This window comes from Salmo salar, chromosome ssa08 (genome assembly GCF_905237065.1).
Source record: "Salmo salar chromosome ssa08, Ssal_v3.1, whole genome shotgun sequence".
Classification (NCBI taxonomy): Eukaryota; Metazoa; Chordata; class Actinopteri; order Salmoniformes; family Salmonidae; genus Salmo; species Salmo salar.
Genome location: NC_059449.1, coordinates 7,311,274 through 7,334,715, shown reverse-complemented (window position 1 = coordinate 7,334,715; position 23,442 = coordinate 7,311,274). Strand labels below are relative to the sequence as shown.

The following is a 23,442-nucleotide window of genomic DNA, read 5'->3' as shown; positions in this document are numbered from 1 at the left end:
TATTTTGAAACATGAGTGGAGGAATCCACAACGTGTAAATTAGCTTGACTTTTTCCGCGAGAACCAACACCTGACTGTCTCATTACTTCTGGCTCAGAGCAAGCGAACATCTTATCGCTACAAAAAGTTTAGGAAACCGCATTTATCACATTTCCAAAATGCCTCTGAAATTCGAGCTTTGCCCTGGCAGGATGATTGGGGGTTCTAACCCCTGTTTCATTATTGCAGAAATTGGACAGAACCACCAGGGAGATATCGAAATTGCCAAGAAAATGATCAAGATGGCCAAGGTAATGTTAGTAGCAACATTTGAATGAGTTTTCTTAGCTCAGCTGCTGTATTGGGGACCATGGTACTGACTTACTTGCTAGTAAACTAGCAGCTACTTTAGTATAAAGTAGATTCCAGTGCCCACAGAACTGTAAAATGACAGTAGTTCTGCTACTAACTGCTGTTGCTTGCTGGGGCTGTATTTAAAATGGTGAATTTGTGACATTGAGACCATGGGCATCTATTGGTCAATTTAGTCAGGACTAATAATGGTGGATACGGAATTCCTACCAGAGCCAGAGATGTGGCACAGATGCCCAACCTCATATACACAATTATCACACCATTTGACTGTTTTATGAAAAGGCAGTGGGTGTGTTAGCTACAGATTTACGATATAATGTGATTTAACCAAAGATTTTTGGTATCCATTCAAGTTTCAAGTCAAGTTTAAGCTTTTTAATTTCACGTGCACAAGTAGTGAAATGCCTTTCTTGCCATAGTTACAGGTTAGGTACTGTTTGGTGTAGCACAGTGACATTTCGACCAACCTTAACTTGGCGATACTATCTTTTGTTTTTGATTCAGCCAAACATCTATCTTCTAAAATGTCAGTGTCCAGTTGCAGGTGATGCATTTAAATGTATTAAGGTTTTGCTCCATGAGTAATCCAACAATGTCTTTGTCGCCATCTTGTCTATTTCAAATCTTCTCTCATTGTTCGAGACAGGTGAGTGTCATCATGACATGTGGCACTTTGGGGTGTGGACCCACCTGTCTCAATCAATGAGAGAAGATTTTAAACAAGGTTCCCTCCTCATCCTCATTGGCAACACATTTTACAACTATTTTACCCTACTCATATTGAAAATCAATTCACAGGACTGTGGGGCAGACTGCGCCAAGTTTCAGAAGAGTGAACTTGAGTACAAGTTCAACAAAGGTGCTCTGGAGCGTCAGTACACCTCCAAACATTCCTGGGGAAAGACATACGGTGAGCACAAGCGCCACCTTGAGTTCAGTCATGAACAATATAGAGAGCTCCAGAAATATGCAAAGGAGGTTGGAATCTTCTTCACCGCTTCTGGAATGGACGAGGTAAGAGGTTATTCCATGATAAATGTCTATTGTATTTGTCTGCTGTGACTGTGTTTATATTCAAGCATGATTTCAAGCAAAACATGCATGACTATCCCAACTGCTTTGCATCGCTTGTTAGATGGCTGTGGAGTTCCTGGATGAGCTTGATGTGCCCTTCTTCAAAGTTGCCTCGTGCGATGCCAACAATTTCCCCTATCTGGAACTGACTGCAAAAAAAGGTCAGTGATTTAAGTTAACACTGTGTTATATTCACTACCATTCAAAAGTTTGGGGTCACTTAGAAATGTCCTTGTTTTTTAAAGAAAAACATTTTTTTTGTCCATTAAAATAACATCAAATTGATCAGAAATACAGTGTAGACATTGTTAATGTTGTAAATGACTATTGTAGCTGGAAACAGCATTTTTTTTTTTTTTATGGAATATCTACATAGGTGTACAGAGGCCCATTATCAGCAATCATCACTACTGTGTTCCAATGGCAATTTGTGTTAGCTAATCCAAGTTTATCATTTTAAAAGGCTAATTGATCATTAGAAAACCCTTTCGAAATTATGTTACAAATACCACCACTGCCACCAAAAATCAGGGGTGCGTTCAGCAGGGAGAAACTTTGTGGAACGTTCAGATATAAATATTTAATGAAGAACAAAGATGCCTCTGACAAGTAGAATAAGGAATCCTAACAGCGCTATTCATGACATTTCTATTTCAATATTTGCCATCTGAATGTAGCCCGGGTTGCAGGGTTTCTTTTTAACCACTAGGTGGAGCTACCGGGTTATGTACGTGTGCATATCAAATTTGTATTCTTGGGTATCCAAATTAATAATGTATGCACCATTGCACCCAATAATGAATATTTCTATATTTTATATTGTAGAGGACATTTATTGGATCGTTTTGATAGGTTCGTTTTGGGTGATTTGATTCTGAAATAAAGCTATTTACACCTACATTTCAAACAAAGTTTCATTTATTATCATATGACATTTTATACAGAATGACTGATATGATTTTTACAATATTTTACATGATTCAAGTATACATGATTATGATTCATATACATGATTCATACTTAAATATATGGTATGTAACAGAAATATAAAAGCTTTGCCATCCATTGTTTGTTCTGTATTATTATGATAGACTTCCACACCGTCCATATAGTTCTGTATATTGACCGTTTTTCCTTCCTACTAATCCATACATTAAATGTTACACACGCATAAGATCCATTGGAAAAAATATCAAGAAATAACCCACTATATGAAAGTGCTTTCTTTATTAACGCAACGTGGATGTCTAAAGTTATGAAGTTATCTGTAATTTAAACATGTTCTATACATATCAATAACATTAAACCCTAAAGCAGTGGAAGCGATATTGGTATAAACATAAGATGGAATTATCATGTTTTTGAGTTTACATTACAGTTTACAAACTGTTTGTATGCATAAACATTGCATACACGAGAGAAAACAAATTGACAATGATGAAATTGGCTTAGAGAAATTAACAAAAAGTGAAGGGGGTTACAGTAATACATGGAAAATCTTTTAATTAACAAAGATAATCCATTATTTTAGTTGTCAATATAGTAGCTCATTTTTTCCCTTTTTTGCCTATTCAGTCTGTCTCAGGTGGTTAAAATATTATTGTTAAAAATCACAGATAGTATATCCCAGTTAGCAAATATGGTTCAAAATACGTTGTTTCCACGGCACATCTCTTTCGAAAAGACAGATTTTACATCAGTTTTGCCCACTAGGATGTGATAATATAACAAGTCGCTATTATGGTACAAGTATTGCAAAATTGGGCTTGTTATCTTAACAATTATTTATAAGAAAACAACTTAATTGTGGTGATGCACATACTGTATGCGTCATGTGCTAGAGCAGGGCTCTCCAAACCTGTTCCCGGAGAGCTAACGTCAAACCCTAATCTAGCGCACCTGATTCTAATAATTAGCTGGTTTATAAACTGACTCAGGTTAGTTACATCTGTGGTTGGATTGAAAACCTAGGTAGCGCTCCAGGAACATGGTTGGAGAATCCTGTGATAGATGTTTTGCCATTGCCAGTCAAAAGGCAAGCCCCATACAATAACAATTCTGAAGCAACTAAATAGTTAGACATGTTTTATGATCGACATATCGATTTTTTTTTATTTTTTTTTTACAGAGTAGAACTATTGATTATTCTGAGAATCATTCACATGCTATTTTGCTTTGGTCAATATAAAATCTTAAACCCCTTATTCTGTTCAGTTGATCAAAAGTGAGAAAAAAACCAGGATGTTATTCAGATATACATGTTACTGTTTGCTGTATTATACAGAGAAAACAAGCAAACAAATAACGTATCAAAAATATATATTTATATCCCAATATGATTCTGAAGCATACAAACTGTATCAAACATGGAAAACTGATCATTTGTACAAGAGTTCTCAAACCCTTCACCTGCTCTTCACCTCACATCTGCTTCTACGTCTGCATTGTTTGGGGGCTTTAGTCTTGATTTCTGTATAGGACTTTGTGACATCTGCTGATGTAAAAAGGGCTTTATAAATACATTTGATTGATTGAAAGGGGTTGTTGTACACGGAAAGTGATTTAATATAGTGTGTCTCTACATCACACCTGTCGATCATTTTAACTATTTACATTTGTCATGTTCCTCAGCTGATTTGCATATAGAATAAGTGGAGTACTGTGTATATATCTTTTACCGGGAAAAAAATGTGTATTGTTACATTTTCAACCATAAAAATGTTGTAGCATTAGGTACAATAGATTTGCTCAACTGGATTTACCTTAATATTAAATGTCAAACAAGTTTGAAAATATGGGTGTTGGGCTTAAGAAACAGAAGATAAATTAGAAATACTACATTATATTTACTTAACAAAATTGTCCCAAACAAAACCACCCCCGTCATCTTACTACAATTTTCTCTTCATTTACAGTTGTACCTTTCCAAACTTTGCAAGTTCATACAAACATGTAACAGTTATAAACCAAATCAGAACTGTACAAATTCTAGATTTTGATTTGAGAACAAAAACCTTTTGGGTTTTGCAAATTAAGCAATTGTAATATAAATACAACTGAAAACTAATTTACAAAAATCAAGAAAAACGCTTCCGCTTGATCCACTCAATCTTCAGACACTCTTATAACAAGGACCTGTGCAAATTGATCTCGATTTACTGGAGTTCGGTAAACTTAATGAAAGCTGAGGAGCTGCTCTTTGATCTGCCTGTTGGTGGATCCAACCATGTTCCTCATGCATTGATATTTCTTGCATCCGTTGAACTTCTCTTCCATTTCCCCGCCAAGTTCCACTTTCTGGTTAGGACATGCAGGACCTTTTCCAGAGCTCCACTTCATACAGCCATCAACGTTTTTGACAGATGGACAGTTGATACCTGACTAATTCAAATGTATTCTCTAATCATATCACATAGTCCTCTGGATTGGAGTAACCAGACGTGGTCCCCTACTCTCCGACATGGGCGTGATTACAATCGCCTGTTTGTCAGTCAACGACGGATTTAAACCAATGGAAGCTCTCAGATGTGGTCATGTGACGTGGAGAGAAACAAGTCCCATTGGGCAGTCGCATCGTGAATCAATCACTCATCGACAGGTCCGTCTGCCCTGCTCAAAGTTCACAAATTATCATTTGCAGGTTGTGCTCGGGCATTTGAAATCAATCAATCAAGTCAGGCTAGTTTTCTACTGCTCCTCCCAATGGAAGCCCCCATTGATAACGGGAGGATCAAATGATTGTGTTTACTGTATGTGTGTGTGTGAGAGAGGTGTGTTTGTGTTTCCAGGAGGTTGGGGTTGAAGGGGGGGGGCCTTCAGATGGAGATGGGACACACGATGATCTTGTCTTCCAGCATGACGCTGGTTACCAGGAAGAAGATATACAGTAAAAACATGAGGCCTCCCAGAACCTTGCTCATCTTCCACTTGCAGGAGGCGATGGAGATGATGACGAAGAGCAACATGAGGAAGAGGAGCACGATGGCGCAGAACAGGCCGTTGCTGCTCACCTGCACCGCCTTGAAGTCATTGACTAGGCCGTAGATGAGCCAAGGGAACGGCAGGCTGCAAGGGTAGAAGGAGAAACAGAGAAATCACATGTACTGTCTAGAGTAGACTATATGGTGGTAAAGTGAAAACATAGTTGCAGTTGATCCTTTGACTTCTAGGTTGACATTTTTGCCATGCAAAAGAGCATAGATCTGTGCAAAGCTACTGTAACATTGCAAATGTGCAGCGATAGAGCTTGCCCGAGAAAACATTTTTTTTTAAATGACTCATTCATGGAAACAGCATTTTAAATGTGCTTTTGGACCGACTTACCCCACGGTAATGTCAAATATGTTGGAGCCCACAGAGCTGGACACAGCCATGTCACCAAGGCCTTTCCGGGCTACAATGACACTGGTGATTAGATCAGGGATTGATGTACCAGCTGCTAATATGGTCAATCCCATGATCTCCTCTGTAATCCAGAAGGTCTCTCCAACCTGAGAGTGAAAATGGGTTAACTACATTGTTCAAACAAAGACAAAGAATCAGATTTGGCGTTATTACGTCTGGCGATAGACACGGCTAGAACTCAATCGAATGACTGGATCATGTTTGGATTGGTTGGCTCTTGATTATGTGTCGTGGTCACACAGACTGATATGCTTCCACCACAATCAAAAGGCCATAGGTGAGGTGAGGTAATGACTGACACCAAACCCTATGTTTTGATTGGCTCAGAATGAAAGTGACATGTGTCAGGGAGGGGCTTACCTGATGAGCCCACCACACCATGAGGTAGGAGAAGGCAGCAATCCAACAGATGGAACCAGTGAAAGTTATGGGGAAGAATTTTTTGGAAGTCTGCAACAACAACAAAAACAAAGGTTCTTAGATTTTCACAAGTCAATCAACCAATCGTAGCTACACCCCAAATGTTAATGTAGTCTGAGGAAATTAGCAGCTCCACTTGCCTCTCTCCTGACATCCGGCAGAGACAACCACAGGGGGAAGACAATGGGGAGGATAAGGAGATACGTTATTCGTTTGCGGGTCGTCCCCGGCCACTCCAAACTCAGAGGAGTATCCTCATCTTCCTCCTCCTCAGCCTACCAAACAGAGAGGAGTGGGGGTGGTAGAGGGAAACTGTGACAGAAATACCAAGGCAGAACTAATTCATCCAGTGTGTGTCAGTTACTCTCTTAAACATCATGTCACTGATTTTGGAGGTACTTGGTAGACAAAGCCTACCGGTCCTACGTCGCCGTTCGCAGGCGAAGTGACTTCCACTGTTACGTTGGAACTGTTGGGGACGTTTTTGTCTGCTTAGAGAGACAGATAGAGAGGCCAGGAGTTAGACTTGAAGGAGAGACAGTGAGAGTCACTGGAGGATGTAATACAATATATATTATGTATATACAGTATGTTTAAGCAATAAGGCCTGAGGGGGTGTGGTATATGGCCAATATACCACGGCTAAGGGCTGTTCTTTTGCATGACGCAACGCGGAGTGCCTGGACACAGCCCTTAGCCATGGTATATTGACCATATACCACAAAACCCTGAGGTGCCTTATTGCTATTATAAACTGGTTACAAATGTAGTTCAAACAGTAAAAATAGATGTTTTGTCATACCCATGGTATACGGTCTCATATACCACGGCTTTCAGGCAATCAGCATTCATGGCTGGAACCACCCAGTTTATAATATAGTATATAACACGTATAAAGTATTTTAACATATTTAACATTTACGTACATTTAAAATGTAAAGCTCACCTGCGACACCGTTGGGTTTTTCCCCCTCCCCGCCATCTTGACATTTCTGTTTGGCCATTTTGTGGAGAATGGAGGCCTTCTCTTTGAATTGCCCTGAAACACAATCATTGCTGCATAGAGTCAGTGATAAACCCTAACGATATGAACCTAGCTACGGATTCCCCACTAATGGAAACATCAAACAAAACATTACAAATATTTGATTTGGTTTCCATTAATGACAAATTATGAAAACATGTCTAATACAGAAACATACTGAAACAAATACATGAAATATAAATATTGGAAGTGTGTCTATATTGAAGGTGTGACAAAAAACGTTGTTTTACCCCCCAGTCCCTCACCCTCAGTGAGAGGGTCCAGGGTGTGGATCATGAGCTGGAAGATGCTATTCCTCATCAGGGTGTTGTGGAGGGAGGCCGATGAGCCTCCTCTCTGGAGACGGGGCTTAGCCTGCAGTGGAGACCAAGGTCATAGGCTGCTTTAACGTCTCTATACCAGATGATCATCTATAGCTTCAATACTAGATCATCAATAGCTTCAATACTAGATCATCTATAGCTTTAATACATAGCTCTAATCTATAGCTTCAATACTAGATCATCTATAGCTTCTATACACAGCTCTAATCTACAGCTTCAATACTAGATCATCTATAGCTTCTATACATAGCTCTAATCTACAGCTTCAATACTAGATCATCTATAGCTTCAATACATAGCTCTAATCTATAGCTTCAATACTAGATCTATAGCTTCTATGCATAGCTCTAATCTATAGCTTCAATACTAGATCATCTATAGCTTCAATACTAGATCATCTATAGCTTTAATGCATAGCTCTAATCTACAGCTTCAATACTAGATCATCTATAGCTTTAATACATAGCTCTAATCTATAGCTTCAATACTAGATCATCTATAGCTTCAATACATAGCTCTAATCTACAGCTTCAATACCAGATCATCTATAGCTTTAATACATAGCTCTAATCTATAGCTTCAATACTAGATCATCTATAGCTTCTATACATAGCTCTAATCTATAGCTTCAATACTAGATCATCTATAGCTTCAATACTAGATCATATATAGCTCCTATGCATAGCTCTAATCTAAAACTGCAGGGGTGGAGTCAATTTGGTTTTCAATTCAGTCAAGTGAACTGAAATTCAATGTATGAATTGAGTTTCGATTTTACCTTCCTGGATTGACCCCAACCCTGAACTCACAATGCATATGTGTCTTTGGTACACAGTGGTGTAACAATGAGGCAGTTAAACAAAGTGGTATGCACAGTGAATGCACAGTGTGACGTGTCAAGTGCGTGAGTGTCAATAATGCAGTGCCCTGTAGTGCAAACCAGCGGCATATATTTAGAGAGTTCATATATTTAGAGTTAGGTCAACTTTTGTTCTAATTCTGGGCATTCAGTTACATGGCATTGTTTAAATATTGCCCATGTAATGTTAATGGGGAGCTAACATGGTTGCTATAGAATGTTGTAGTGTCATGTAAATGTATCATAATGCTCCTAGACATTCAGTTTTATAATATTTAAAAAATATATTCCCCAAGTAATTAATTCATTAGTGGGGAGCTAACATGGCTGCCATGTTGAATGTTGAAGTGTCATGCTAAATGTGTCATAATGCAGAAACGGCATTGGCCCAACACTCTAAATACATGGGTCTGGCGCAAACTAAATGATGCATTACATTTCATTGTATTCATGCAGCATTGCCGTCTATGGCAACATGCTTTGTGTGCTTGCTTAGGAACACTGGATATTCAGCACTGTCAACATGACAGTACACATATAAATACAGATTAAGATGCCACAGCAGAACACAAACATACCGTCAACTTGTTTTCGTCGTCACCCGTGGTTGCCTTCAAAGGAAAGAAGTAAAGAAAAAGACGTGCATGTATGAAGTCACACGAAATCGCACTTAAAACAGAAAATAGAATCTGCCAAGAAATGCTAGTTATTGACAAGACAATGTGGCCTAATGAATTAAAATAAAAGCAGCCGTCGTGATAAATTATCAGGATATTAAACTGTCACTAGGTAAGCCGGTTTCAAAATGATCCATAGAGAATGTACAGGTTGGAATGCAGCTGGGAGTACTTGGCAGCTGGGAAGACAAAAAGCTTTTGAAACCTACAGATGCAGCTCCTCTAATCTAAAGCCAACAGTTCTTCAGAGGACATATACATTACAGTTTTGGAGACAGAATCCCATCTACACAACTGTTTGAGAGAGAAATTAAATTGAGAAAGCATACTGCTTTTCTGGTTTGAATGTAAGGTACAGTATGATACCATAGCAAGCAGTAGGTCTCCCTTTTGAATTAATTTGAGAAAATGTGAAAAACATTGACATCATGGTGTTGCATGTAGGTAAGTGACAAAAAAAATCTAAATGTAATCCATTTTAAATTTGGGCTGTAACACAACAAAATGTGGAAAAAAAAGTAAAGGGGTTTGAATACTTTCTGAAGGCACTGTAAATCAATGATATGAAATGAATGAATAACGTCGATGAAACCCTGCGCAAAGACAACACAACTACGCAACGCCTCAGCAGCTTGCTGTGGTCAGTGTTATACTATAGCTAACGACGTATCTTCACACCACAAAACAAGAGAATAGGAATACATGGCAATCCAAATACTTATTACCTTTTTAAAATGGAAGAAGGAACATCTTGAATTATAGGAGCTGAAAGTCTTGAGTTACAGGAGCAATTTGACTAAGCAGACAGGCCAAGTGTTAGCCATACTGTAGTCAACTATTGTATGTTTCAATGTAAAAAAATTCTAGATTATGATTACCAATAAAAAAACAAATACTGAATTTCAACTATTTTCTTCAATTAGTAGAGTTGAAACCCTGAACAGCCCTGCTATTTGTCTACCAGAAAATGCGACAACAATTACGCAACCATTTTGTATCAATGTAGACCGAGTCATGTCGTCTAGTTAAGGATTTCATTGGGGTTAGGAGGATCCATCCAGAGCCACTAGTAGCTCAAAGTGTTAGCGGATGAGCGTTAGCCATGTGAGCGCCCAAACTTAGGCCTTTCCAGTAAGGCAGGCTAAGGCCCTGCGCTGTGTTTGATTCCCGGCGGTTGGCTGTTGCCTAATGCTCACATGGCCATAACGGGTCATCCAGGTTATTTATTGGGCATTGAGCCTAATAACCTGCAGAGCATCTGCTGCCGGAGCTTAGGGTTAGGAATGGATGGATTGGCGAGATGGAGAACTGCTGGAGGTTTGCATTGTAGCCTGGCTTACTGTGGGAGGCAGGTAGTCTAGCAGTTAATAACCTGTTGGGGCTCGGGGGCAGTATTGAGACATTTTGAAAAAAATATGTGCCCATTTTTAACTGCCTCCTACACCAACTCAGAAGCTAGGATATGCATATTATTAACACATTCGGATAGAAAACACTCTGAATTTTCTAAAACAGTTTGAATGGTATCTGTAAGTATAACAAAACTCATATTGCAGGCAAAAACCTGTGAAAAATAGAAGAAAAAAAATGTGAATTTTGTGACTGTACTATTTAGTGTCATTGTTTTATAGATACCATAGTGAGAAAGGATTCATTTCGCAACACCTACGGCTTCCACTAGATGTCAACGATCTTTATAAATTTGTTTGAAGCGTCTATGATAAACAGAGAGCAAATTAGAATCCAAGGAAGTTGACATGTCATCACTTCATTTTTTTGCGCCTGCGCATAAATCTGAGAAACGTGAGTTTGTCATCATTTTTTATCTAGACATAGGATAGGTTGTGTGAAAATATTACTGATGTTTAACGTTAAAAATGGACCAAAAGATTAATGCTAAACAACATTTGACATGTTTGAACGAACATAAATAGATTATTTACTAGGTTTTTTTTAGCTTTTCGGGCGTGATTTTACCAGCCCCCAACCACGTTTTGTGGGAGCATAATGAACGCTAAGTACTTAGTGTTATTTGGACATAAATTATGAACTTTGTCAAAAGAAACCACATTTGTTCCGGACCTGGAATGCCTTCCGGACCTGGGATCCTGCCTTCTGATGGAGATAATCAAAGGTAAGGGGGTATTTACAATGTTATTATCGATTTTAGATGATGCTAACTGTATAGCATAGCCTGTTGTTCTTAGCATAGCACCCCGTTTATTGCAAAATGTGATTTCCCAGTAAAGTTATTTTGAGATCTGGCCATTCGGTAGCAATTACGAGATGATAATATATTATTCTTTGAATGACAATATTATAATTTACCAATGTTGTCGAATAGTAATTTTGTTATGTTCACCGGAAGCATTTCAGAGAAGAAAAAATCTGAATTTCACGCTACTGTAAAATGCTGTTTTTGGATATAAATATGAACTTGATGGAACAAAAAATGCATGTATTGTATTACATAATGTCCTAGGAGTGTCATCTGATGGAGATTGACAAAGGTTAGTGCATAATTCTAGCTGGTTTCTGCTTTTGGTGACGCCTGACCTTGAATTGAAAATGGATGTTTGTACTTTTGTGGCTATGTACTGTCCTAACATAATCTAACTTTATGCTTTTGCCGTAAAGCCTCTTTGAAAATCGAACAATGTGGTTAGATTAAGGAGATGTTTATCTTTTAAATTGTGTAAAATAGTTGATGGTTTGAGAAATTGAAATTATTAGATTTTTGATGTTTTGAATTTCCAGCCTTGTTAGCAATCCCGACTCGGGGTTCATTGCTAACCTGTAGCCCCAACAGGTTTTAACAATATTGGGCCAGTAACCGAAAGGCCGGCTGGTTCGAATCACCGAGCCGACTAGGTGAAAAATCTGCCGGTTTGCCCTTGAGCAAAGCAATTAACTCATTGCTCCTGTAAGTCGCTCTGGATAAGGGCGCCTGCTAAATGACTAAAATGTCAAATGTACAGACATGGTGCGTTTTATCCCCTCTGAAACCACCGCCAAAACACCGCCACATTTCCAACCTGTCCCGTTCTCACCACACTGACCAGTTTTCTTAACAGTTGGTCTGCTGTGTGTAATGTGATCTGAAATGGGAGCCAATCGTCACTAGCACATCAGCATTTCACTGCACCTTTTGTAAACTGTGTATGTGATGAATGCGTTTGATTTTGGATTTGACGTCGGCAGGGCATAAACACTGACAGTGTAGAAATAGATTCTTAACAGAACTCCCACCTAGGTCAGGAGGGGAGTGGGTTTGGAGAATACTCAAGGTTTTCGGCGTAGCCACAAATAGGGTAGAAACAAATTGGGTAGACACAATGCAAATATAGCAATAATATTTTACAAATCCATCTTTGTTCAACTGAAAAGACATTGGCCTTATACTGGCTATAGCTTATAGCATTAAGCCTTTACTGCAGTGGGATAAATCCGGGTCACACAGTGTTTCTTGTTAGTCTTAAACAGATCTACTTTGAAACAAAAGTGTACACCTCACACACATGGTTATGGGCTTAATAAAAGAAGACACCTGTACCATGTCAGATATAGAGATGAAATGTATTCAGTTTTGAGTTTCCATCCCGATATTACACTTTATATACATCACAGAAGACTGAAATATAACAAAACTATTTGTCATACAAACACTGGATTTTCTGTGTTGAATCTTTTTGTTTTTTTATGTTGATTAATTATGAAAGATTTTAACATTCCACCAACGAGGCCACTGGAGGGCAATTTGGTCATTTGACTGCAGGAAAGGGATTTATTAAAGAACAAATAATGATTTGACAAATTCCGTAGGCCTGTCTAGACAAACATATTTTGAGGTGAATTATGTATGAGTCTATATATAAAAACAAATACAAAAAAAGATACCAAAAAGAACACAGGAGCACAGGATGAACTGTGATTAATATCATTATAATAGAACATCATCAAATTGATAGTTATTAACTCTTGCCAAAATGATAACAGGGGCATAGATGTCTCTAGGTACAGAATCTGGGATAGAGTAAACAATGCACTAATGGATGATCCATTTGATCTACAAACAGGGTAATTGAAGTTAATTAAAGTTAATTGATTAATAGGGATCTATACATTCACTGCCATTGTTTTTATATCAAGTAGCTTGGGCACCCTAACTCCCTTTATACCTCTGCAATAATGATGGAAATATACTTTTTTTTTTGTTACTTTAAGTACTATTTTCCACAAAGTGTTTTTGCTGTAGAAGCGCAATCAAACACTAGACATGCCCTCATAGCGAAAACAATATTTACCAAAATGCTGGGGAATGGCTTGGAGAGGGAATTTGCAGGGTTTTCATATTCTCCATACATAAACATACAAGCAAACACACAAACTGGACATACATACATGCACACACTGTACTAAAACAAATATCTGGAAGAGAAAATCAACATATATCAAATGCATATTTTTTTACTTCTTTCAGTGCCTCAATAACAGGAAATAGCTACGCCTGGAATTCAATCAAACTTGCACTGCAGAAGGTAACTGCACCATTGGAAAGTGCATGTTAGGGAAGGGAAAGGGGGATACCTAGTCAGTTGTACAACTGAATGCATTCAACTGAAATGTGTCTTCCACATCTCCGAATCAGAGAGGTGCGGGGGGGCTGCCTTAATCGACATCCACGTCTTCGGCACCCAGGGAACAGTGGGTTAAATGCCTTGTTATGTAATGCGATTAATTGAAGTGTAATTAATTCAAACTGCCAATCAAAATGATCTTTAAGAGCTTTATAAGGAACACGTGATGCTTTTCGAAATAACTATTATTCACAGTATACTGTAGCTGTAAATGCCATAAGGCTGACAGCCAGCCAGCCAAGACTTTCTGCGAAGCCGGGAGTTTCTGCAAGTATCCTTGCAAGGCAGAAGTCATCTTTGTGTCCACCTGACCCGCCAAGCTCCCAGACTTAGAGAGGATTAATCCTCAGAGATAACCGTATTTAGAACAGTAATTTCAACCCCTTCATGTTAACTCTCATAACAACCTTCACATGTCACAATGTGGCGTTTGATTCGAACCTCACACTTTTATTACACTTATTCTGTATTGGGTTGAATAATGGTTGTTACTTGGGTGGTGTTACAACCCTTAAGGGCCCCAGTGTCCATTGGATATAGAAGATATTGGATATAGAATAAAATGTAAAGTGTGTTAAGGCAACCCTTTCTTCATGGGAAAGAAGTTAACTCAATAACAATACAAGTACACTTTTAGTTACAATTAATAATAAAGACTGGAGCATAACCCTGTTTCGGAGACAATGAAACGCAGTGTAGCTGATTGGTCAGTTGTGGCCCTAGGATTTAGCACAGGAAGTGAACCCTTACAATTAAGGTAAACATTACAATAAAGCAGGGCTCTCCAACCCTTCTCCTGGAAAGCTGTAGGTTTTTGTTCCAACCCCAGTTGTAACTAACCTGATTTCAGCTTATCAACAAGGTAATTATTAGAATCAGGTGTGCTTGATTAGGTTTAAAGTGAAAATCTACAGGACGGTAGCTTTCCAGGAACAGGGTGGTAGAGCCCTGTACTAAAGATTATGGAAGCATGGACATTTACAACATGGTCCACAATCATTTACATGTCATTGAGAGGCATGATTGAAAGGAAAAATGTTGATGGAAATACGTGAACACTGGTGGTTGCTTTCTATCTAAAACGTCAGTGAGAATTTTGCCCTGCAAAATAAGCATGCAGTCTTCTTGTCTCTTGCAACAACAACAAAAAATCGCCAACAAACACTTCCTAGTGCAGTCAGATCATGCTGATCAAAAGCTCTTACATATGAGTTTCAATGTCCATACTATTTAGAATGCATTCCCAATACATTGCTTCATTCTAAGTACTATACGCTAGTGTATTATACTGAACAAAAATATAAACGGAACATGCAACAATTTCAACGATTTTACTGAGTTACAGTTCATATAAGGAAATCAGTCAATTGAAATAAATAAATTAGGCCCTAATCTATGGATTTCACATGACTGGGGATACAGATCTGTTGGCCACAGATACCTTTTAAAATAAGTAGGGGCGTGGATCAGAAAACCAGTCCGTATCGGGTGTGACCACCATTTACCTCATTCAGCGTAACACATCTCCTTCACATGGAATTGATCAGGCTTTTTTAAATTGATTTAACTAGGCAAGTCAGTTAAGAACTAATTCTTATTTACAATGATAGCCTAGGAACAGTGGGTTAACTGCCTGGCAGAACGACAGATTTTTACCTTGTCAGCTCAAGAATTTGATCTAGCAACCTTTCGGTTACTGGCCCAATGCTCTAACCACTAGGCTACCTGCCGCCCTTGTTGTTTGTGGTCTGTAGAATGTTGTCCCACATCTCTTCAATGGCTGTGCGAAGTTTCTGGATATTGGCGTGAACTTCGAAACACGCTGTCATACACGTCGATCCAGAGCATCCCAAAGCTGCTCAATGGGTGACATGTCTGGTGAGTATGCGGGCCATGGAAAACTAGGACATATTCAGCTTATAGATCCTTGCGACATGGGGCTGTGCATTATCATGCTGAAATATGTGTTGATGGCCACGGATGAATGGCACGACAATGGGTCTCGGGATCTCGTCACGGTATCTCTGTGCATTCAATTGCCATCGATAAAATGCAATTGTGTTCATTGTCCATAGCTTATGCCTGCCCATACCATAACCCCACTCTGTTCACAACATTGACATCAGCAAACCGCTCGCCCACACAGCACCATACACGTGGTCTCCGGTTGTGAGGCCAGTTGGACGTACTGCCAAATTCTCTAAAACAACATTGGATGCAGCTTTTGGTAGAGAAATGAAGATGACATTTTCCGGCAACAGCTCTGTTCGACATTCCTGCAGCCAGCATGCCAATTACACGCTCCCTCAAGACATTGTGTGAAAAAGCTACACATCGTAGTGGCCTTTTATTGTCCCGAGCACAAGGTGCACCTGTGTAATGATCATGCTGTTTAATCAGCTTCTTGATATGCCCCACCTGTCAGGTGAATGGATTAGCTTGGCAAAGGAGAAATACTCACCAATAGGGATGTGCACAACATTTTTGAGAAATAAGCTTTTTGTGCATATGGAACATTTTTGGGATCTTTAATTTTAGCTCATGAAACATGAGACCAACACTTTACATATGCGTTTACATTTTGGTTCAGTGTGTATATATAGTGGATATAGAGAAACGCAATGTGGAAAAGATCCTCTACTGTTCGCTGCTGTGTCTTTAGGTATTCAGCTTTAGTCAGTCAGCTGCAGCAGGTTAGTCACATCATGCCCAGGGCCCGATTCCCGACAACGATGGAACTAATGCTGCGTTCATAACCAAGTGGGAAAGACGTAAGTTCAGTTGTGAAGTCATAGATCCAGTTGGATGCATCATGCATTCACGTGTTTTGAACTTTGTCAAGAAACGTTGATTGGATGGTGGCCAACAAGCTGCGTCAACCATAAACTATAACTACAGCTATCATGCTTGTAAACGAATTATAGTGTTCCAAAACCATATTAATAGATTGCTTTAAAAAAAAGAATGTTTAGTTGTTACATTTAACTGCCGAAAATGCTGTTATTGAAAATGCTGTTATTTCCTTAGTAGGTGACGTCAGAGGTCAGCATGTAGCATGAGTTGGCGCTCAGCGATGATAGACACGTTTCCCACTACTAATTACGAGTTGGAGGGGCATTTAATAGAATTTCCCCAGTCATATGTGGTAAATACCACCTTTCCACTTGGCTAGAATGCAGCATTAAGCTTAGGAGTGTTTTAACGATGCATCGTGCCTATAGCAGCTGAAGATCATATGCGTTTCCCAAAACGTTCAGTGTTGTTGGATCATGTAGCGATACTGATAGGATCGAAAGAAAGACAACACTGCTGTCGGATCAGCTTTCGCCTTTCAAGTCTTACTTTAACAGTAGTTATTCCACAATACTGACGACGGTTCAGCACCTATATAGATATTATCACTTATGGCTGCAAATATTGAGGCAGATTATTTTAATACTAACCCTATAATAATGCACAACATTAAATATATTGAGGCAATTACATACAGTTGACTGAACATGAAATTGATTTCGGTATGGTTTAAATATATAGGTCTACACTGCACTTATATTTTAATGCAGTCATCTTGTTTTTAATTTAAGAATATTTGTATCCCTTGCATGTTTGTAACAATTGCAAAAACATTGGCCAATTTGTAGCTTCGTTCTGAAGTTATCGGCGGGTGGTCACAGAAGATTCAGATAGCATCAAGACGTTAAGGCCTATGTTTAGTGGAGATCTTCGGTGTATAGAGTAACTATAAAGTAACGCAGAAGGGCAGTTAAGCATTTAACGACACACTTAGCTGTTGTACGAGTGGTCTGGAGGCAGTTGGTAAATAACGAACGTTTTCAAGTGCAACTTGACTAACGATGGTTGTGGGAAAACAGCTCGGAGCTTTAACGATGCTCCTACGAAGGTTCTAACAATGAACTCAGCCTTGATATGCTTTGGGGAAACGGGGCCCAGCCCAGGAGTCTGTCGCTTTATATTTACTGTCGTCACAAATGGTAATCAGATAAGGGTTTAAGAAGGATTGGAGTCTTAGAATAATCAAGTATGGTGAGTTCTTCCTGACTTCCACCGTCTTACATATTTATACATCTCTCTCTCTCTCTCTACATATATATGGCTTGGGTTAAAAGCACAGACTTTACTCTGAATGACAAAACAATAAACACAATTGGTTAACATTTAAAAAAAAAAAAAACTTTTCCTAGTGTTGGGTGAGTTTTGATCTCCACACCAGCAGTAGCACCTGGCTAAAATTAGCTGTGGTAAATGGATTGGAGGATTTGCAGAGGGATTACTTAAGAACTGCAGACATATGAGGGCAAGCAAGTCGTACATCATGTGCTGGCTGGTTAAAAGAAAGCCCTGAGGAGTCAGACCAGTACAAGGATGAGAGACTTCCTGTGAACAGAGCAGTTTTTCTCAGAAGGACGGAATACAAACAAGAGTTTTTCTATCCCCTTGATGATAGAAATAGTAACCAGCTCTTCAAGTTGGGTTTAATAATGGCACTCGCATCTCAACGTTAAGATCCGAGGTGTAAACTGAACATACCACACATCAAATAACTACTGATCAGATACTGTATGTTATGCAAAGATGTAAGAGCAAAGTTTGCTGCTTGCCACTAAATGTTGCTGTCACTACAACATTGGTCCTTATATTTACAAAAAAACTGGCACGTAATTTAGTTATCATTAATTCATTTAACTAAGTATTTTTAAAGTACTGCTTGCTGGAATCATATATCAAACCTCATTGCTAGATATTTCTTTACAATATCTAGTGTCTCAATGTGGTGTGACGCTAATAATAATTAGTACATATGGATATTATTTTCTTCTAAATGCCAAATACAGGCCTATAATCTAGTCCAAATTGCACAGTAGTGTTAAAGTATAAACCCCTGAAGATCTGGAATTGGGATGCAATACAGGTCAAAAAGCTACAGGTAAGCCCTAACAATCACAGCCAACATCCAGCTAGGGTTCACCTGGGCTCCGTAAGAGTGTGACTCTGAGTATATAACATCTGAGAGCAATGAGTCAGACTCCAACTGAAGACAAAGACAAGAACACAGCAGGTTGGACACGTGTAGGAGATATGTCACAACAGTAGAGTTTTGAATGATAATGATGCAGTTTAAAAAATAATTAAAAAAACGTATTCCATCTATATCTACGCACATCAATTTATTCGCTGTGTCTTTTGGGGTCGGCCCCTAAATGTTTTATCCAATGGAAATGTATGTGTAGCCTCCTTAAAATCTGAAGTTGGGCTGTTGTTGTTTTCGTACATTAGTACTAGCATTTCTGGAAAAATACTAGCTAGCCGATCTTGATAATAAAGTACACGTGGGAGTTTTAAGAAAACGATGAGTGCTCAACCTACTTTAACCTACTGTCTTTATCTCAACTCTGGTCATGAAGAGATGTTGAATGAATGCAAGCTGTTGTGAAGTTGATTCAAGGGGACACACTGTGCAGTGCACATTGTTGGGCCTATCCACTCCAACGTGTCGATCCTTTGAAGAAATGTGGCCACACCAAACTACCCTCTGGAGCCATGTTGATAATAAGAATTGGAAGCTCCAAACATTGAGACCTCGTCAGAGCAACCACCCTCCCCCATTTTCAGCCCATTACAGATATTGACAATTCCTGGTATAAGTCGACAGTTGGTTTGTTCCCATGTTTAAAACTCCCTCAGATAACCACAGACCACTGAATTCAGTAAACCAGTTAATGTGTAACCGATTTCCTATAGGTCGATGAATGTCGAAGTTAATGACAAAGTTAATAAATTGTGTAATTACAGTAGCCATCATCAAGAAGATATAAAGTCTGCATATTTATTACTTAAATGGCATATACATTTCCTAAACATTGGCTGTGTAAATGTGTCTTGTGTATAGTAGTATGTTTAAAACGTTTAAGGGAACACTAGATTTGCGTAAAGTTAGTTGACTAACTACTGCGAGTGATGTATGTATGATGACCCAGCTTAGCAAAGGGCTCAGAGGCCTGGTATTTAATATGGGAGTGGATGGAAGACTCCATGGAGCGACCTGCTTGGTGGTTTGACTTAGTCAGCACGAATAGGGAGGGCCATCTCTGTGAGGCCATGCACAGGTGACATGCAGCTAAACCCAGTGTTAATCCCTGGGCAGGCAGAGGTTTGGCGTCTGTCCGTCTACCTGGCCCGCAGGATGACTTTTAAATACCCTTTCATTACGCTGCATGCGTGCAGCCTCCTGCCAAAAGCAAAAGGAACGCGAGTTAAGAAAAGGTGGCGGCAAAACTCACCTTAGGAGCAGCCTGCACCTCATCCACTTGATTCTGGCCCAATTTACTCTTTATGAAGGTCTCTACATTTGCGTTGAACTTCATAAATGTCACATAACAAATGTAGCACATCAGCAAGGCGATACTTTCCCACAGAAAGATCTGGTTATCCAAAAAAAACAGGATGAGCATCAACAGACCAATGATGTAGAAGGAGACGTCTCTAAAGAGGGGCCACCAGGTCAGCTGGAGAACCTCCTTGGAGAACAATGCGCACATCCCGATGACAAACAGGATGTTGAACACGGCCGAACCCACAATGGTTCCTATGCCCACGTTGCTGTGGGAGATGAACACCCCGATGACGGAGGTGAAGAGTTCCGGGGCAGAACCCCCGGCCGCCATGAAGGTTGCCCCGGCAACGTCGTCCGAGATCTGAAGTTTCTCTGTGATCACAGTTAGGGCCGGGACAAAGAACTCGTCGCACACAATGGCTAAGGCGATGAACATGTACAACATCCCAAACATGTGCAGACCCACAGCCCCCTGCCTTCTCTGCTCCAGGTTGAAGAGATCCGTGGGGTAGTCCCCCGGGCTCATCTCATCCATGGAAGACTTCATGGCCACGGGCATGTCCTCCATCATAGAGACGTTGTGGCCTCCCTGGTGCTTGGTGGTGAGCAGAGTTCTGCGGGGGGCCGACTGCAGTAGGTCTCCCTCGGACATAGCAGCGGGGGAGGAGGAAAGTAGATCACCTCCATTTCCAGCAAGCCCAGTAGAAGAAGTAGTCCACTGGAAGGCACCCAATGAGAAGACTGTGCTGAGAGTCCCAATGCTGAGGACGAAAGCTAGAATCCTTATGGGCCTCAGTTTTCTCCGGACGTGGAGGTAGTGATGCCTTCTGCTCAGGGGGAAGGAGTCCTTCTGGGGCCCCATGTCAGCACCTGGGAGCATCAGTTCCATCGCTGTTGCATAGGTGGAGGCTGAGGCTCAGGCTGGCTGTGAGGCTGCTCTGGCTCTGGCTGGTTTAGCACGAGCGCTTGCCTTCCGGTGTCGAGGAGAGCATAGTCCTCAAACACAACAACCGACGGGCCCCTGACGTTCTCCAGGATCTGGGGCATATAAAGGTTTCCTCATATTAGTGTCTGGAAAACACAAACAGGGAAGAGAGAGGATTATTACAAGGTAAATCATCACATCACATTTGTAGAAATATCAATAGGCCCAATGTGAACCTTAGTTTAGACTAAGTTATAGGCCTAGATTTATATACACTGAGTGTACAAAACATTTTGAACAGCTGCTGTTTCCATGACTGACCAGGTGAAATCTATGATCCCTTGTTGATGTAACTTGTTAAATCCACTTCAATCAGTGTAGATGAAGGCGAGGAGACAGGTTAAAGAAGGATTTTTAAGCCTTGAGACAATTGAGAGGTATGGTAGTAGGTGTCAAGAACTTAAACGCTCAACAGTTTCTTGTGTATCAAGAATGGTCCACCACCCAAAGTACATCCAGCCAACTTCACAGAACTGTGGGAAGCATTGGAGTCAACATTGGCCAGCGTCCCTGTGGAATGCTTTCGACACCTTCTAGAGTTCATGCCCCGACTAATTTCGTCTGTTCTGAGGGCCTAAAGGGGTGTGGGGGTGCAATGCAATATTGGAAAGGTGCTCTTAATGTTTTGTACACTCAGTGTACAAGCCCTGTGTATCAACATTTACTGTACGCCTACCAGGGACCAATAAGCTATAGGCCTAGTCCTTCTTTCTTTGAGGGCTGCTTAAATAAAAATTGGCACATTACTACAGGCTAAATTGGTTTCAGGGATTGTTCAGCACTATCCCAGGGACCGGTGCCGCTCACAGACCAGGGCTTGAGAAACACTGCGATAGATCACTACTTTCTGTCCAATCGAATGTATGTCCTCTAGTTGGTGTGTTTGTACATTGGCCTAACCATAAATGAAATGCAGCTGTGTTACCTTACAGATGAATCCTACCCAGCTATCTCTAGTACTTGTAAACACGCTGACTTTTAAAGTCCTGTCCTGTTTAAAATCAAATCTCAGCAGCTCTATCGCTGAATGGCTATCTCACATAAATCAATAAATCATTGCTTAATTAAACATAATAGATATTGATTTTGAAAGATGAATACTTTGCATGAAGCAAATTATTCCATAACCGCTCAGTTGACTCGATTACAGTTTGATTTCTCCATGTTCCTGCATCAGTGCCCACAAGCTAAGCGTAACCAAGCTTAGCCCAGGCTATTATGATGATCAAACCCTGGGAAGGTATCTTGAAAATCTGTCCAGTATCTTTAAAACATGTGTCTATTAGTGTGGTTATGACAGAGCAGCTATCTAAAAACAGAAGCCGTGTGTTAGGTGAGGTGATAGGTGCTGCTTAGAATTGTTAAACCAATTAGGCTAATTTAGCACCTCCAAACTTACAGTTCATCATTTTTACTGGCAATTTCCTCCAACGATAAGACTCAAAAGGAATGTAAAACATTGTTGATCGAATGATATATTTTCTATTTACAATGAGCCCTATTCTCTTGCATAGTTGCAGAACACAGACCAAAGCCAATCAACTAATCACCTAGTCCACCTTGCAAACCACCATCCAAACCAATGCAATATAAAACACAAAACAATGCATAACAATTTAAATGAAAGTACTAATTTACCACACTTGCAGTCTCCTGTTGGACGCTGTACAGAAGAAAATAAGGTAGGTGGCGAAGAATTTGCCAGTAAAGCCAATCCTGAGTGACAAGTTCCCGTAGGCTCCAACTGTAGACTGTGAATAGCTCATGTAAATCTGCTCTAAAATTTCCTTAGCACCGACGGGGTGGAGATTACAGAAACTAACAGTCAATCCTATGGTGAGGTGACTCCTCCCCCTCTACCTTGTGTACCTGCCTACCCGCCACGTGACAGGAATCAACCTTACCTAAGGTCTTCTTCTGTCTTTATTTGACTTGAGGGGGAAAAAGTGAGATCATGTTGCTTGAAAGACCAGAGCCCAAACCTATTGATAGGCCTTATCCTACCAGGCCAGCGTATTGTAGCCTGGCCTCAAAGACTAGACGTAACATAGTTAACGTAAATCTATGACTCTCAAATGAGTATGATTTGGTACTTTTGGAATGGTTACATAAGACAGTTTGTATAGTGTACTAACCAAAAGAGCTGTACCAGTAGGTTGATACACATACTAAATGACATGTATGTGCACACCTGCGCGTCAAACATCTTATACCAAAATCATGGGAATTAATATGGAGTTGGTCCCCCCTTTGCTACTATAACAGCCTCCACTCTTCTGGGAAGGCTTTCCACTACATGTTGGCACATTGTG

At 39.9% G+C, this 23,442-nt stretch overlaps 2 protein-coding genes across 5 annotated transcripts; one reads left to right on the top strand and one right to left on the bottom strand.

Annotated features, from left to right (window-relative positions):
* Positions 1-56: 56 nt before the first annotated feature.
* LOC106609915 (sialic acid synthase-like) lies at positions 57-1,677 on the top strand. The gene is made up of 3 exons (XM_014208958.2): positions 57-290; positions 1,153-1,368; positions 1,490-1,677. The coding sequence occupies exons 1-3, from the start codon at positions 159-161 to the stop codon at positions 1,595-1,597; spliced, it is 456 nt and encodes a 151-aa protein (XP_014064433.2). The 5' UTR covers positions 57-158; the 3' UTR covers positions 1,598-1,677.
* A 651-nt stretch (positions 1,678-2,328) lies between these two features.
* Positions 2,329-23,136, bottom strand: LOC106609890 (sodium/potassium/calcium exchanger 2). 4 transcript variants are annotated; one of them, XM_014208924.2, is made up of 11 exons: positions 22,769-23,136; positions 20,093-21,216; positions 18,781-18,843; positions 9,058-9,090; positions 7,528-7,651; positions 7,199-7,291; positions 6,670-6,743; positions 6,393-6,527; positions 6,193-6,282; positions 5,752-5,918; positions 2,329-5,493 (listed from the first exon to the last, which is right to left on the bottom strand). In XM_014208924.2, exons 2-11 carry the CDS (start codon positions 21,032-21,034, stop codon positions 5,244-5,246), a joined length of 1,971 nt encoding a protein of 656 aa, XP_014064399.1. In that variant the 5' UTR covers positions 21,035-21,216; positions 22,769-23,136; the 3' UTR covers positions 2,329-5,243. The 4 variants fall into 4 exon arrangements, with proteins under 4 accessions (XP_014064399.1, XP_014064402.1, XP_045578644.1 ...); XM_014208927.2 differs by having other exon boundaries at positions 6,670-6,740; XM_045722688.1 differs by lacking the exon at positions 18,781-18,843.
* Between the last annotated feature and the right edge of the window lie 306 nt (positions 23,137-23,442).

Bases quoted from the DNA above. Each gene is read 5' to 3' on its own strand.
- LOC106609915 (XM_014208958.2), top strand. From the start codon at position 159: ATGCCTCTGAAATTCGAGCTTTGCCCTGGCAGGATGATTGGGGGTTCT. The intron at 291-1,152 runs GTAATGTTAGTA...ATCAATTCACAG, and splicing joins AAATGATCAAGATGGCCAAG to GACTGTGGGGCAGACTGCGC. The intron at 1,369-1,489 runs GTAAGAGGTTAT...ATCGCTTGTTAG, and splicing joins CCGCTTCTGGAATGGACGAG to ATGGCTGTGGAGTTCCTGGA.
- LOC106609890 (XM_014208924.2), bottom strand. From the start codon at position 21,034: ATGGAACTGATGCTCCCAGGTGCTGACATGGGGCCCCAGAAGGACTCC. The intron at 6,528-6,669 runs GTAGGCTTTGTC...TCTGTTTGGTAG, and splicing joins CGAACGGCGACGTAGGACCG to GCTGAGGAGGAGGAAGATGA. The intron at 5,494-5,751 runs GTAAGTCGGTCC...CTACCCTTGCAG, and splicing joins ATATTTGACATTACCGTGGG to CCTGCCGTTCCCTTGGCTCA.